The following is a 17599-nucleotide window of genomic DNA, read 5'->3' on the forward strand; positions in this document are numbered from 1 at the left end:
GGCCTTTTGGATCAATAGCGCTCCCACTCCGGCTTGGAGCCCAGACCCGGGTTTTAGATGGATTCCTCCTGGCACAGCAGTGCGGTATTTGGGATGCTAGATTGGACTTGATTTGTCTTCTTCTGAGTATTCGGAAGAAGCTTTTATATTGGAGTACAGCTCGGCTATCCTTGGCTGGGAGGGTGGTGGTGACAAATCAGGTGCTTTTAGCGACTATGTGGTACATCACGTCTTGCTGGATCTTCTCGAGCTCTTGCATCAGCCAGGTACAGAGACTGATCAGGAACTTTCTTTGGTCTGGGCGGGATGGTCAACCGGCCCGGGCTAAGGTTGCTTGGGCAGTTATTACTCTTCCGCTAGCCCAGGGGGGCTTGGGCATTATAGATCCAGTTGATCAGAGTAGAGCCTTAATGGGGAAGCTTATTGTTCGGGGGCTGCTTCCAGGCGCTGAGCCTTGGAAGGAGCTTCTATTTCAGCAGCTGTAGGCTAGAGCTCCCCCAGCAGGGGGCACTTGGGCACCTAAGATACGGTGGATCTTCATAGAGATGAGGAGGACAGGCCTCAGTAGAGGATGGGAGGACAGATTTGCCTTGAGCATCCTGCGAGCTTGGGAGCTGCTAAGACCCGGGCTTTCTCAGAGACCTCCCACTTGTGATGAGGAGCGGGCCAGATAGCCGCTCATCTGGAGCCTCGCGGTACGCACAGAGCAGGGTCATATGTTGGGTTCTCGGCCTCGTCTAGCCTGGGGACCATTGGCGGCAGGCCCAGCACGCAGTTTTGGAGATTGGCAGGGCTTTTGCAGTCTCCCGGAGGAGATCCAGGCAGAGAGGCTGAGTCATTTCAGAGGGGGGCTGATTATGAGGGATGACATTCAGGAGGCACTCACTGAGGAGTGGTTCACGCCTTTCGAGCCAGCGACCCCACGGTGGATGGGAGCCTTTACACAGTTGGAGATCCTGATTGCGATCAGAGCTTGCACTGAGGATGGTAGATGCCTCTACTATGAGATACAGGATGAGGGCAGACTTCAGAGAGTAGAGGCGGAGTCGCCTTTGGTTGCAGAGTGCATCTTTCAAAGGATACGGGTAGTGGCCGCCGCTTCTCGGAAGTGGCATATTGATCCAGACCCTGCAGATGTGGACTCTAATTGGCGCATATGGGCATATGCTGCGCGCCCCTTGGCCCGGTTCAAGTGGGACCCTGGCGAGTACGAGTGGCATGATCCTTATGCGTCCCCCGAGGCCACAGAGATCACCTTTTTCCAGTACACTGTTCGGTTGGGGAGGCATATTTTGACTGCGAGGAGGATGGTCTCTCCAACTGCATCGGAGCATTGGCGGCTACAGGGACTCTCACAGGAGTTTCTGGAGGATTTCTGGACTAGGCTCTTGGCTAGCCGACAGGCATGCAGGATCTCGACTTTCCAGTGGCTGGTTGCCCACAGGGGCTCTACAATTGGCACCTGGCTTGTCTACAGTGGCCTTCCGTTGGCCTGCGTCCGATGCGGCCACCCATTGGAGACACAGAGACATTGCCTATGGGACTGTCCACAGGCGCAGCAGATTTGGCTGAGGATGCTGCGCATTTTGGCCCCCCTCTCTCCAGAGGGCATGTATACGTGGAGAGCCGCTGCTTGGTCGACTTCGTCAGGGCCTGCTCTAGGATACGAGACGGAGCAGGACAGCCAGGCCATCAGATTCATTAGGGGCCAGCCTGGCCTAATTCCTTCACCGGATTTCTCGTCCGCCGGCTGGACACGATCTACGATGGGAGCTCCTCAGCAGCCTCACCATATGGTTCACCTGGAGAGCCCATTGTTTCAGGGCCTTTGAGGGGAGACTGGAGCCACCAGCAGAGACTGTTCGGGGGATCTGGCAGGAGTTGATTCACACCCTGCGAGGACAGTATGACCGCATCCGGGGCGACTCGGATCGAGCGATCTTGCGGCGCCAGCCTTCCACACCACTTGGCGCAGCGACCCCTTCTATACTCTACACGCGAGTACCCCCCGCTGGCACTACAGGCCACCTATTTGGATTTTCCCCCCTCCTATTGTATGATATAGCCTCTCAGTTATTTGTACTGTTATTTGTACTTTTTTGCACCTAGGGAGTGTCTCCCTAGCTGCCTTGATTGGCTCTCTGCTCTGCCTTCTTATGAGCAAGAGAGGGTTTTTGTAGCCCAGTGGGCGTTTTTTAAAAAAACTAATGAAAGGATCTTTTCTCGGGGAAAAAAAAAACCCCAAATGTTGAAATATGCAAGTACATCAGGTACAACTGGTAGAGCAAGTACGAGCAAGTACAAGCAAGAATAGAGTTGTAGGTACATGTGCCAGAACAAAAGCAAGCACATTAGTGATGACACGGCAGTATGGACCGTACGAAGCGGTACTATACAGACTGTACCATGTTGATGGTGTGGCGGCAATGACCTGTAACAACGATGGCGGTGGCAAACGTGGCACGTCTGTATGGACAGGTATGGGCTCACAAGGAAGTACAGACACGTACAGGATCGCGAGGATTACGGAAAAGATTCGGGCTCAGACATGAACCTTGGGCTCTGATAGCACTGTTGGGTTAGGATTAACCCTAATGTGCAAGAAATGGGGCAGAAAACAGCACCAAGAGAGAGAGAGAGAGAGGTGGGAGAGCAACAGGATGCTGAATGTATTAGAAGGTTGTGTACACAACCACAAGTACAAGGCATAATAATATAATGTTGCCCATATGGTGTCCTTTCACACCAGTGTGGTCAGAGAAAAAAACCCTTCAATACAGAAGGTAAGTGTCCCTTATAAACCCATGTTCACACCTAGTATTACCACTTTGAGTTTTCCTACAAGTTCTACAAAGAGCATTTTTTGAGACTTGCCGAGGATGCATTCTTTGAGATCCCGGAGTAGAGACTGGGAGAGCTGATAACATCCCACCAGAGGAGTGGATATGTAAAGTATGCACCGTAGGGGAGGTAGAGAACGAGGCCCGCTATATGTTCAGATGCCCGGGGTATTGAGAGATACAAGAGAGATTTCATTGCCTCTTCTGAGAGGGGTTTGGGCCACTGGCACGGGTGATGCAATATGAGGACCAGAGATGTCTCAGGATGTACCTGATAGAGCTAACATGACATAGGGATGGAGCATTGAGAGGACATGCTGCTGAGAGACAAGACCACCCCATACAAGACATTGCCCAAAGATCCATCACTGATTTCTTCACATCACGAGCATTCACATCAGCCACCCACGCCGACACTGAATCGACATCAGCTCATACCAGACATGGGGGTCATATTCGGATCGCAGAGGAGTCTTGAGAGGGCATGCTGAGAGACAAGGCCAGCCCATACAAGACATTGCCCAGAGATCTATCACTGACTTCTTCATAGCACGAGCATCCAGATCAGCCACCCACACCGACACTGGATTGACATCAGCTCATACCAGACACAGGGGTCATATTTGCATCCCAAAGGAGTCTTGAGTGAGCAGGCCTGCTCCATTTTATGTGCCAAGCATTGCCGGCCCAGAGCACCAAGGATCTCCAACACACAGATAAGATTCTCCGGTGACATGACATGCCCTCACCATAGCCACATCTGACGTCATGAGGCTTATGGAGTCATGTTTCCGTTTTCAGTTTTCATGTTCTTTTTTAGTTTTCGATGGCACTATATACCCATCCTAACTCTGCAACACCCTGGGGTGGTCCACAGCAGTCCGGCCTATGGTTCAGTTGGTGAATCCGTCAACTGCTTTCCTTGTGTTCTCTATGCACATGTGTGCGAGTGTTTGGTGCTCTTGTTGCATGTTGGTCCCTCTTAAGATGGACTTCACTTTTGACACTTTTGACCATTACAAAAACGCACAAAGCAATAGAAACAGGAGCCAAACTAAAAGAACTTCAAAATAATGCCAAAAACTCATTTTTGAAAAAGATACCTCTAACATAGCGTGGTTTGGTCCTGCAAATTTTCAACAAAATGCAGAAAAATAGAATTATTTTTGGTGTGTCATACATGCCCAGTCCTGGTTGAATCCTAGAGCATCTGGGTTTTAAATTCAATATAAACCCCGAAAAAAACCATTTGAACATATTCCAACATAGAATTACATACGTTCCGACGGCAACAATGATCCATTCAATTGTCTGCTGAGCCCCACTGCATAATCGCACATGTCGATGACTTCCTAGAAAGTGCATCAAGATCGCTGTTTAGCCAAGATAATGCTTGTGGACTGAGGACAGCACAATCAAATTACAATACCTGCACTTCACCGACACCTTCAGCAAGTATCTTCCCCATCTCTAATGAGATGAGCCTACCAAGAAGTTGCAGATTGGATCTCAAAGCATCCCCGATTTGCCTCACGATTTCACCCCGCTTTGGTGCAGGAATCTATAAGAAAAATGGACAAATGACAGCATAAACAGTGTGGTTATGAGAGGGGAGAGGGTGATGAATTGAGGAGGAACTGCTGGTTAAGCACGAGTACAGTACCAAGGTATACTTACATGCATCCATATTTTACTTGCTGCTGAGCACGCTTTCATGCTTTCTTCATAATCCTGAAGTGAAGCTTCAACCACAGTCGCAATTGGCTGCAGCACAACAAAAAACTCATCAGTTCCTTCAATAATGAAATTTAGTTTGGTGTATCTAGAAATTGGGTTTTTGAAAAATCAGGGTTCTTTTTTGTAATAAACATCCAACTTCAATCTGTCCACAGATTTTGGAGACCCCATCCAATATGACAAGAATGAATGCTAATGTCATGCGCATCGCTCCTCCCAAAGTGTTGCCATGTCTAGTGAGATGAAAAGGACAGCCCATTTGCTGCATGCATGTTGTGCGCACACCAGGGTTGTTGCGAGCAGTAACGCCATGAATTCCCACTTTCCAGTCAGTGACAAATTTGGCGGCTTTTCCAATGGAGCAAAACAAGCACACTTTCTCCTTTTAGGTTTTAACCCAAAGAGAATGCAATAGTATTAAAGTGGGTTGGCTACCATCAAATCAAAGCCTGGCTGCTATTCAGTCGGCACCGAACCGAAAGCGGATGCCTCTCCTCCATGTCACCCCCGAAAGACTCATAATTTTTTAGAGACGTTAGAGGCGTCTGTTATACATATATATGTGTGTGTGTGTGTGTGTGTGTGTGTGTGTGTGTGTACTGACAGATAAATAGATTATTAGGGGGAGAGAGAGAGAGAGAGAGAGAGTGTCAACTTTCAAGACCTTAGACGGTAGAGTCTAAATCATTAATTTTTAAAGAGGTGTGTGTATGTGTGTGTGTGTAAGAGAGAGAGAGAGAGAGAGAGAGGGTGTGAGTCTTGAAAGTTGAGAGAGAGAGAGAGAGAGAGAGAGACTAGAGTGTGTGTCTGAGCCTTGAGGGAGGGAGAGAAATGAAATGTTATATTAACGTCTTCAAAAGGCCAAAGTGACCTATGAGACCAAAGTTACAACCATGTGACATCTCATACACTATCTGGAAAAGAAAAGAAAGAACTGAAGGTAAGTATCTAGCCCTACAATACATCAGTAGGGAGCATCCGGACGCAGCAACTAGGGAGAGTGGGAAGCTAATGCTACTAGTCAAAATGGGGTAGCATGAGTACATGGATGAGAGAGGGAGAGAGAGGGTGTGTATGAGAGAGGGAGAGAGAGTGTGTGAGAGAGAGTGACAAGTGTGTGTGTTAGTCTTGAGAAAGGTTTGAGGGAGGGAGGGAGAGTATGTATGAGAGAAGGAGATAGAGTGTGTGTGTGAGAGAGAGAGACTCAAGAGAGAGTGACAAGTGTGGCCCGTGGGAGAGGGTGTGTATGAGAGAGAGAGAATGTGTGAGAGAGAGTAAGAGGGCATGTGTGTGAGAAATGAAATGATATATTAACGTCTTCAAAAGGCCAAAATGACCTATGAGACCAAAAAGGTTACAACAATTGGTGGATCTGATACAATGTCTGTGTAAGAAAAGCTAAAACAACTAACAACTAACGTGAGGTACTAGGAGGTAAGACCTCCCGCATAGATTTGGGTTTGCATTGCATAATGACACAAGATAAACATCAAAACTATCCAAAGATGTCTCTCATCGGTCGATGGCAGACATCCTCAATGTCCTCCATGGTGAGTACTCTAACTGGACGTCTCCCATGTCGTGCTAGTATGCCAGTTTCTATATGTGAGAGAGAGAATGTGTGTCATGTATGATGTGAGAAGGGGAGGGGGGGCTACCATGGGCCCTTAAAGGCCCCCATAAAGTCGTCAATAGACAAAAACTGGCAGATCAAATGGGCAAAAACAGGCAAAAAAAATCGCTAATTGTGGACACCTCGATCAAGGAGAATGCCTCTAATGGTTTGAGGCGTGCCTCTAACAACTATGGTGTGCGCGCGCGCGCACACACACACACACACACGCAAAAAGCAAGTTAGGCTCTATGCCGCCAGTTGTGAGAATTCTCTTGCTTTAACCCTTTTTCAGAATTTTCACAAGCCCACCCCCAAGCCATGGGCCTTGTGCTGCCTATGGACTGCAACTTCTGCCCAAAAACCATGCCCAGACTGCCATAATGCTGTCCATGCTACAATCTGTCCATCTTTATTGTCCGTGCATTGGGCTTTTTTTTCCCAGCCATTCTAATATGCCAATGCCTTAGGGACTTTGAAACCCATCAAAGCCACAAACATGCAGCTTCCTATGAAGATGCAGTTTTACCGGGACCACTTTAAGAGGCTTACAGAGGATGGCTTCATTCAAAATCCTAGCTACCTTCTTTTGAAAATCAATGCTCCACCCTCGTTACCGTTATTGTGCCGGTGACGGCTTGCTCTATTTTGTAAAGCCCCCTGTGTCACCAGCCCAGACATTTCCCAATATGAAAGGCATCTGGCGGACTCCCAGACGTCTAAATATTTGGAAAGTACAAGCTTTGGGAATGGGGGATTATCCAGTACAAAAGATCAAGCGCCTGAAGCTTGCTCTCGGCGCCCGAGATGGTTTCTTGGACACAAAAATGGGCATTGGAGTTCAAGTGTCAAGTGGAAAGCATATATGTGGCAAGCTCCCGAGGATTTGGGAGAGATCTAGCTTTGAAACATGGTGCTCACACACATTTCAAATAAGGTGGAATACAAAGGAACAGACTCCTAAAATCTAGAAAGGCTACTGTTTTTGGAAAACCCCCAATGGAAATTCGTTCGTGTCATTACGTCCATAAACTAAGCAAATGGAGGGACTATTCTGAAGCACCTTTGGCAGAAGCTCTACAAGTTGAGAAAGAAGTTTATGGGTGGGAACCATCTCTTAAATTGGGACACGTCGCACGACAGTGGATCAAAGTGGGACAAGTGGCCTCACACTTGTCACTTTAGCTCTCCACTTATCATTATAGCTTCTACTTGCCATTCTAGTTCATGAGAGCCCTACATAATACCCTAAGTGTTGTACCAGCATGTTGTACTTCTTGTACAAGTCTCATGTATTTTTTATACCAAACATATACCGGCTGTACCATCTTCTTTATGGCTGAGGTTATGTGGATTTTCTATTTTGGTATTATTTGGCAATTCCACAGATGATTATTGGCAAATGTTAGCCTATGTGCATCGAGGGGAATAATCAGGACCCACACAGGATAATGGCCAGGTTTTATGAGACCACGATTTATGGATTTAATGTATACAATTTTGATGATATGGAATTGCATGTGGATAGTCCGGTTTTGCCCGAATCTAGGAAAACCCCCAAAGCTTGTACTTGTAATTAAAAAATACCTTTCGAGGGGGGTCGGCCCATTCCGACCCTAGTGTTGTGTCCATTGTCCAAGTTCTTTGTGGATTGTGGTTACATGGTTGTGGCCATGTTTAATGTTTAATACGCATTGATGGTATATGAAAGTGTGTCAAAGGCCCTAGTCCCCTGAGCATTTCGGTTTCATTGGTATCAGAGCACAAGCTTCCTTCTCTCTCGTTAAGGAAGAAAAAGATCACAAGTGGGGACCACACTTGCCATCAATGCTATTAAGCATGGCAAGCCGATTCAAAGTCATGTGTCAAGAGCATAGGAGGCAGACAAACTGGTTTATGGATTTATGAAAATGGCTTTTTGTGCTTGTGACCATTATTCTCTTTATATTGGTATCATGGATCATGTTATCAAGCTCAAAGGCTACCGGTATGGAGTTATATCTTTGATTGCCCAAGCATGGTGGGCCAATAACAAGTTTTGCAAAGTTGGTGCTTTTTGCAATTTATGGTAAGTGCTTTTGAACACTTCACCCTTGTATGCCCGTACAAGGAGAATTGTGTGTTGTTTGCCTTGCATTATTTTAGGTAATGTTATGTACCTGGACACTAATCTACGGATTAGGAAACTAATCCAACGAGATTAGGGACCAAAGATTAGATTTTACAGACTGATTCTTGGCTAGGGTTCCTCAATTGATAAAACAAGCTTAATGGCCTTTTATAGCGAGTTAGCTATTTATGGTGTACTTATCACTATATAATTGAGAGGTTATTATGAGACATAGTTGTGTGGATGCACCACTCACAGTCTGGCTTGGACCAGGAGAACAGGTATGCTCATGCCGCGCACATGGCGAGAACATAGGTTGGCATGTCAAAGACCTATGGGCAGGCTTCGGTGGTATGGGACGCCAGAGTTAGACACAAGACTATGGGATTGTGCAAGAAGCCCTAGCCTTGGCTCAGGGGAGATTGGTGGATGCCGATCGTGGTTAGGAGGTGAGTTAGCCTGTTACTGTTAGCATATATCATCTCCTATTGGTGGTTATTTTGGTGTCTACGGGTGCCCTTCCCATGTCCACGCACCCCTCGTATTTTTTCCCTATTTTTTCTTGGGCCTCCGATGTCGGCTGCTCACCCTTTTTGGCTTTTATGCCTATTTTTCCATCTTTTTCAGGTCATGTACAATTTATGAGAGAGTTGGCAAACTCATATGGAGAGTATATGTATGTTGGTCGCTTTTGGTCATTTGGCGAGCACCTTCAGCCCTCTGCCTACGGAGACCACTCCTCAGCTGCGGGCTGGTTGTATCCATCTTTTCTCTCGAGGATTAGTGCATCAACGTTTTGCTATTTTCTCTCATCTCTTACTTGGTGCTCAAAGTTTTTGTCATTCGTCTACATCTTTCCACTACCCTCTGACATGGTATTAGAGAAGAGGCATCTAGACTTGGGATCGCTGATTGGTGCTGTTTTTTGTTGTGTTTTCACGTAAGCCTGGTGGCTACCCGCAGTGTTTTACACCTGCATTTTCATCTCCAGAGGGGTAGTTCTGCGTTTTTTGCGTTTTTTTTTCCTCCACTCACTTTCTATCCCACCCACTCCCTACAAGTGCAGAGAGCAGCTCTTCGGCTGTTTTGGTGTCTGCGTTTTTCAGAGGGGGTACATCACAACACTCATTCAACGGGTGGTTTAGATACCCACTCCTTCATACACAAAGTTGGATGGCTGAAGGAGATAGCACAAGTGGAAGCATAAACAGTAAACATTTGAGAGAGTGCAAAGGAGATAGAGAGAGTTGGACAAGATCACCTTTTATAACAACAGTAAAGCTTTACAATGGCAATGGCCAGCAACTGAGTGTTGAACTATGTGCAAGGGATGAAGGAGTGAATAATGGGGAACTCCTTATATAGTGCATCAGTGAGCTGGCCGACTGCTCACAAGACAAATAAATAGAAGAAATACAATAAAATGCCCAGATAAATGGTAAAGTCCCATAACACTGAGATGCACAATTCTAACAAATTATGGCGCCCCTACTAGCCTACATGTTCAATAGAGCCCTTTGTGAAGGATTTCCACCCTCTTGGTCCACCAACACCATCACCCCCATCCTCAAATCCGGAGATCCACTTGATCCTAATAATTACAGGACGATCATGATTGGCCACACATTGGCCAAACTCTATGGATTGGTACTAGTGGCGGAGCTCAGTTCATTTGCAGAGACACAGGGATTTAGAGCCTCACGACAAGCAAGCTTTCGGAGGAGCTACCCTACCCTTGACCACATCTTCACCCTCCAGGCAGAGTTTGTTGCAGCCTCGATGGTAGTGGATGCACCCTTCGAGACAGTCACCTACCTCCATCGCATCAGTCACATGGACCCCCACAGATACCCGAGGCTTGCCCTGGAGTCCTCGAGACATCTAGCACTTGAGGGCCACTCGGGAGTATGGTATGCATTAGTTTCCACTTGGTTCTCAGTATATGGGCTCCGCATGGGACTGCCTACCATCCAACTGGGTTATCTGGTTAGATCTTCTTAGCCTCTACACCCATTGCACATGGATCACACCTCTGGAGCTCCCAACGAAGATGCACTTCTAGAGAGATCACTTCCTCACGTTCACTGAGAATGGATTCATCCAACAGCCGGGCTTACCTGAGTGTTCACATGTCCCATGCCATGCGGATTGTGATTGGCTAGATACGGGTTTCATTCCACCGCCTCAGAGTGGAGACAGGTAGAGCTGAGCACGTCTTCAAAGCCGGGAAGCTCATACGGAGACCCAGAGAAGAATTATGCCACACAGAGGTTGAGATGGAGGAGCATTACATATGCCGCTGCCCAGTATACTATGAGATCCGCGGGAGGTTTCATTGTGTGTTTCATTAGAGATTTGGTCCACTCTCTAGGATCATCAACTTCCCGGACTAGTGTTGCCTAGGCCTCTTCCTGCTTGAGCTCTGCAGACACAGGGACACTTTCTTGAGAGAGCTTCGGCCCCAGCCACCCCACCCCCATCACCAGTTTCTTCCGGACCCAAGAGGTGGAGGACACCGATACATTGGATCTTGTGGACCCACCTCGAGCTGCACCGGACCCACCTCGCCCAAGAGGGGTTACCTCGGACCGGTCCTATGACAACACCATCTCTAGGGGGGACATCTATATTTTCACATTCATGGACGACTATACCAGGTTCACATGGGTGTTCCCATGAAGGCAAAATCGGAGGTATTCATGCATTTTCAGCCAGCAGTATGTAGCTTTGGTTGAGAATGAGACAAGGTCCAAAATTCATACTCTTTGAATTGATAGAGGAGGTGAATACATGTCAAATGTACTCAAGGACTTCTTGCATAAAAAGGGGATTGAGCATCATTGTACAGTGCCATACACACCTCAACAAAATGGTGTGGTTGAATGCAAGAATAGATCTGTGCTAGATGTATGGTCAAAGGTCAAGGTTTGCCACACAAATTTTGGCTTGAGACAATCTTATGTGCAACACATGTGCTTAATAGGTGCCCTACAAAAGCCTTGAACACAATCACACCGTACGAAGCTTGGTGCAATAAGAAGCCAAGAGTGGACTATTTGCGTGTTTTTGGTTGTTTGGCATATGCACATGTACCTCGAGAGAAGAGATGTCGAGGTTAGGCTAAAGTTGGTGTCAAGGCACAAGATATCTGATGCTGAGCTTACCACGAGGATGACCCACAAGAATCTTACACCGGGCTAGTACCAATATATGAACCAAGTCTTCGTGTTCACAAAAATCTCTCAAGGAACTCGTGGAGAAGATATTGAGAGTGGTGTATGGCTGTCCAAGACTTTTTCACCAAAAGGGAGGAGGCGGTTCTTTAAAGGGAGGCAGCCCTCCAAAGAAGGCAGCTAATAGGTGGTGCTGGTGGTGGTGGCAGACGGCAGCAAATGAGCGACGGCGAAAAAATTCTAGCAAACAAGCGGCGGAAAACGCCGGCGGCGGCAAGCTCTGGTGGGCGACGGCGGCGGAGGGTGGCTCTGGGCGGCGGAAACGCCGATGGAAGCGGCTGAGCCACCGACGGAAGCGGCTTTGGGGCGGCAGCGGCTCAGCCAGCGGAGGTGGCACTGCTGAGGCGGCGCTTGGCAGAATCAGCTCCGCAGAGGTGGCGGTGGCTGAGCTGCAGGCGGGGCAGAGGCTAAGGGTGGAGAAGATGATAATATGGATGATGTACAGGGGAGGAGACGATGATGACAAGGTTCTTGCTCTCCCCAAGGTGGTTCTCCACAAGTTCTTCTATGCCTCTCCAAGAGGATACAAGCTTCTTATATACTAGATGGGGGCTCTTGCTTTTTGCCTTGCCTTGCTTTTGCTTTTTCTCTATTAAATATCATTAATAATAGCCAAAGTTCTTGATGTGTGCTTTTACAACTTCAAGGCCTTGCTTTTTGGCCCTAGAGCTGCTTTTTGAAAAAGCGGCTTTTAGCTTTTTGATCCAGTTCAATGTCCTCTTTTTCCAATGGTGCCCATAGCTTTTGGTCAACATAGTTTGACTTTTTGCTTTTTCTTGCTTTTTGACCAAGAATGGTGCTTTGCCCAATGCTAGCTTTAGGAACCCCGTTCCCATGTATCCATCAACCTGTCCATGTGTCCGGGCATGAGTTCTATCATGTGAAAAGAGCTAGGAGGACCAAATAGTTACACATTGCCTAGAATGGGCCGACCTCCCCGTGGAGTATTTTATTACCCAAAGAGAAAATATCATGTACAAGCTTTGAGGGCCTTACTGTCCCCACGGGAGATGTCGAGGCAACCATAAAATAAAGCCGGTACAAAGGTTGTAGAATGCCAAGTCAACAATATAATCCATATACATCTGTGTGGGTATTGATTCTTTTCCAAAAACCATGGGTCTTCATGCAATAGAACTGATATAGGAGGTACAACTCTCCATTCAGCTGGTAGAGCCTTCCTCCATTCAGTCGGTACAACAAGTACATGGGCTGATACAGTAGGTACAGCGTCCAACCGGTAAAACCCTCCATTTAGCGGGTGCAACAAGTACATGGGATGGTGTCACAAATATGGAAGCGTGTACACAGAAAATCTTATTCCATACATAACATCATGGCATAATACATAAGCATTTGACAATACATAATCATGCTTTGTAATCACTGAAACAACAATATGAAAAACCTCCACAAGACACATCACTAGGGGCTGAAGTTGGGCCAGCCCCCCCCCCCCCCCCCCCCCCCCCCCCCCCCCCCCCCCCCCCCCCCCCCCCCCCCCGAGGTATCTTTACTACCAACAAAGTTTTCCACTACAAGAGAGTGGCTGCCAGAGAGTAAACACTCCACAGACTGGCACCAGATACATCTAGAATATGATGAAAACAAATAAATCAATTGCCTGAGATATCAGTCTTAGCCTTCCAAGAGTCCCTCGGGCACAACCATACTCTAGTTACGTGATCACACACTCTAGAAGTAGTGCTGTCCTGAAAAACCAGCCATGAAAACCCTAGCTCTGGCCATTGTCACAAATAGCGGAGATTCGGAACAAAAGACAAAACTCTTCTAGCCTTCAGACAGAGAACGCACAGCAAGAAAAAACCACAAGAACTATGAATAAACACTGCACTAAGCCGGAACGGCCGGCCCCCCCTAGGTACTTCTTTTATTGAGATAGAAGCTTTTTACAAAGATAACCAAGGTGCGGGTCAAAACACTGGATTTTTCCACAATAATACTGCAGCAAGACCACTCAACTCCAAAAGAGTCCCCAAAAACAGTCCATAACGGGCCTCAAATCAGCCCTGGTTTTCACACGTGTGAACCTGTACAGCCACTGTACACCTGTTGCACCACTATACGGCTGTTGTGCCAACTTTAGAGAGAGAGAGAGAGAGAGAGAGAGAGAGAGAGAGAGAGAGAAATGAAATGTTATATTAACGTCTTCAAAAGGCCAAAGTGACCTATGAGACCAAAGTTACAACCATGTGACATCTGATACACTGTCTGGAAAAGAAAAGAAAGAACTGAAGGTAAGTATCTAGCCCCACAATACATCAGTAGGGGGCATCCGGAAGCAGCAACCAGGGAGAGTGGGAAGCTAATGCTACTAGTCAAAATGGGGTACATGAGTAAGAGAGAGAAAGAAAGAAAGAAAGATTTTATTAACGTCTTCCAAAAGACCAAACTCGGCCTATGAGACAAATCGGTGTACCTGTATGGGGTATCCTCTGTCATCCCAACAAAATGAAAAAGTACTGAACTAAAAAGCTGAATCTGGGTGTGCAATAAGTACAATGAGTGGTGAAGGGGATGGAGCTCTACTACTAGGAGAATGCAAAGCTATATGCATGGAGTATACAATCATGATATGCAACCTAGCTAGCTCCATCCTGTACCATACTGGGGGTATAAAATGGTATACATCAATGAAGGGGGTGTCCAGGTGTCCTCTGTCTCCTGCGGGCTCTGAGTGTCTCCGCTCTCTGGAGAGTAATTCCCTGCTGTGTAGGGGCTGGGAGTGGGATGGATCTCTGAAAAAATGTAGTAATCTGTGTATGTCGTCCCCCCTCTGGAGCTGTCTGAGCCTGTAATGATGTCTCTCTGTGGCGTTGTATGTCTAGAATGAATCTCCCCAGTATGCGCTAGTCTGCTGCCTCAAAGATCTGGCGTAGGGAATGTGGCTCTCTGAATAAAATGGGATATCTCTCTGATGGCTGTATATGCTCTGCATCTGCATACATAATGCTCCTCACTCTCCACCTCCTCTCTGCACAATCTGCATACCCTCTCCTCTCGGGGATCCGTGCTGCTCTGCCAGTCTCAATCTCCAATCGGTGTGATGCAACTCTAAGCTGACCAATAGCCACTCCGGAGCCGTGTGGTAAAAAACCCTCCATGTATCTAGGTCTCTCTATAAATCCATCATCAGTGATACTCATGAAGTGATCTCTGTAGCAGAGCATCTTCGGTGGAAGAGGCTGTGTAGGCAATATCCATGTCTCTCGTGTATAGAGCTGCCATAGATCCTGTCTCAATACTCTGTTCCTCTCACTATGAGAGAGACGGATATGTGGTGCATCCCTGTCATACTGGAATGGTGGTAGCTGATCCATGTCTAGGCCATGCTGTGAGAACCAATGTGTGACCTGTGCATACCATGATCCTCTGTCTCCTACCTCAACCAGCTGTCTAGATGCCTCAAAAGCTCTGTATGACAATCTATCCTGTGGCATCTCTCTGAATCTGTCTAGCAAGCATATAGTTTGGAATATGGCCTCTACCATCATAGGGGGCGCAGCAAACTCTGCTCGGATAATGTCATGAGGTACTGACTGTTTGTTGCGTATCATGCGTGCCATCATGAGGGCCTGTGATCTCTCTATCTGTGTCCACCAATGGGTATCAAGGCCTGGCGCCCATACCGCTGCTCCATACATCAATGCCGGTGTGACTAATGTGTCAAAATAGCCACCCCTTCGTCCGAGGCTCCTGAAAATGCGCCTAGTGGCACTGTCTCTCTAGAATAGCCAATGCTGCATATCCCCGTGTCAATCTAGCTCTGGCTGCTGAACCCATGGTGAAGCAGGTGGCTGCTGCAGAGAGGGTAACCCCTAGGTACACGTATGATGTCACCACCTCCACCTGGCGTCCTGCGAGAGTGAATGTCAACTGACTCCTGCCCTATCTCGATGTATGAAAGACCATAACCTTGGTTTTCCCAAGGTTCACAGTAAGACCCCTCTATGTGCAGAAATCATCGAGTGCATGTAGATGCTGTTGTAGACCACCTGGAGACTCAGACACTAATACAATATCATCAGCATAAAGCATAATATGTATTGAGGTACCTGCTAAATCAACCCCATCTCCGCCTCCCCGTGTAATGAAGTCAGCCACCTCATCAATGTATAACCCAAATAGCGTGGGGGAAAGTGGGCATCCTTGCTTCACACCAATGGTGCTAGCAATAGTCTCGGACATACCTCCTGGCGTCTGACTCGCCCAAAAACCTGCTCATATAATGCATAGATGCCCCATGTCATATCTGCTGGTATGCCAAGAGACTGCAGGTGCTGAAAGAGCCTCTCTCGTGGTACTGTGTCAAATGCCTTGCGGAAATCCACAAAGCAGCAATAGAGCTTTCTCTTCCTCACTCTGGCCTGATCAATCATACAACTCAGAGTGAATACATGGTCAGTGGTAGAGAAAGCTCTCCTGAAGCCTGTCTGCCCTGATGAGCGTAAACCTGCTCGCTCAACATATAAGCTAAGCTCTTGCTCCAACACTGCACCATAGAGTTTGGCCAGCACGTGGCCAACCATAACCGTCCTGTAGTTGCTTGGATCGAGCATATCCCCTGTTTTGTGAATCGGCACAATGGTGTGCATCGTCCACTCCGCAGGCAAACCCTCTGCTAGTGCCCTGTTAAACAGGTGTGCAAGAAAAGGAGCCAAAGAATCTACTGCATATATGAGATGCTCACCCTGCAGGCCCGTATGGTCGGCGGCCCGTCCATGCTGTAGGCGGCGGATAGCTTCCTGTACCATCGAGTGGGTAAAGAAGCTAGCTGTGGTAGGTCGAGGCTCCTGTGGCTGAGGTATAGGTGGCTGCTGTGGGGCGTGGTATAGGCCCTCTGCATATGTGTGCCATGTCTGTGGGTCTGCAATAGGTGTCGGTGTCCGGGGCTCTCTGAAGTGCCGCCATGAGACAAGGCTATCTCTACTCATGAAGAAATGAAAGATCTCTAGCTCCTGTATCTTTGCGAAGGCCCGCCTTTTGCGGCGAGTAAGTCTCCTCATCTCTCTCCTTGACTCCTGCTCTGTGATGGCTCCCAAGGCTCTCTATATGCGGAGCCGTGAGTATAGGGCTCTGCACTCGTCATCATACCATCTGTTCTAGGGCATAGTTCCAGATCTCGCAGGCTCTCCTGAGTGTACACGATGTGGGAAGCTTTGTAATGCAGCCGTGTGTAGGAGTGATGCCAGCTGGGCTATAATGGTATCCATAGGTGCCAGGGGATCCATGAGTAGGAGCCCATCCTCTACTCTGCCAGTGTATATGTCTGCCATGTCATGTGTGAAGTAGATGGTAGTGTGTGGCGTCGGTATGTGGGGGCCTGGTGATACTGGTGATCCGGCTAGTGAAAATGCCAAGTATGTATGATCTGCCCCAATAGGACGAGGTGGAATGGAGAATGAGGTGACAAGCTGTGATGCCTCCAAAGACCCCATAATGTAGTCTACCACCGTGCCTCCGGTCCGTGTATGACCCCCATGTGGGAAGCATGTCAGCCCCTGATCCCGGCCACTGTAGCATCCCGTTATAAATAACGAGACGATGCCTGGCTCCCAACTCTAGTAAGTGGTCCCCATAATGTCCTCTGTCTGGTCCAGTGTCCTCTGATGCCCGACTAGCCCCTATATCCTCTGGATCCACAGGGTGGAGGATCTCCATGTCATCATAGTCATACACCTCACACTGTCTGCTCTGTGTGTGGGCATTGAAGTCGCCCGTAAGAAAATACTTCCCCTAGTGTAGGATAATGCATAATCTCCTCTGACAGACAAGTGTATAGCGAGGCTCCTGTCTCCTCCTCCTGTGGCATGTCCTCTGTAATGACATATGAGGATCCTGATGGAGAAAAGTAACATACAACTATGTATATAACCCTGTCCTATGAGAGCTGTAAGCTGATCCACATGTATCTGGCCTCTGGATCCTGTGCTACCACTCTCAGTCTCCCCTGTAGCTCCCGTCTGAATAGAACTACTACTCCCCCCGACCCTCTCGAGGTACCCTAGCGTGTGGTCCTCCTGTATGCTGACTCCCACTGGAATCC

The 17599-nt window shown here is 47.8% G+C and overlaps 1 protein-coding gene across 1 annotated transcript in view; it reads right to left on the reverse strand.

Annotated features, from left to right (window-relative positions):
- ALDH7B4 (aldehyde dehydrogenase 7B4) overlaps window positions 1-17599 on the reverse strand; it is a 124190-nt gene that overhangs the window by 53854 nt on the left and 52737 nt on the right. The window contains exons 2-5 of the mRNA XM_086791631.1: window positions 4518-4604; window positions 4270-4401; window positions 4120-4192; window positions 3944-3966 (exon numbers count right to left, since the gene is read on the reverse strand). Of these exons, the coding sequence (XP_086647757.1) occupies window positions 3944-3966; window positions 4120-4192; window positions 4270-4401; window positions 4518-4604 (315 nt within the window). The remainder of the gene's footprint in view (window positions 1-3943; window positions 3967-4119; window positions 4193-4269; window positions 4402-4517; window positions 4605-17599) is intronic.

Source organism: Cibotium barometz, chromosome 57, assembly GCF_041138505.1.
Source record: "Cibotium barometz isolate CiBa-2024 chromosome 57, ASM4113850v1, whole genome shotgun sequence".
NCBI classification, from domain to species: Eukaryota; Viridiplantae; Streptophyta; class Polypodiopsida; order Cyatheales; family Cibotiaceae; genus Cibotium; species Cibotium barometz.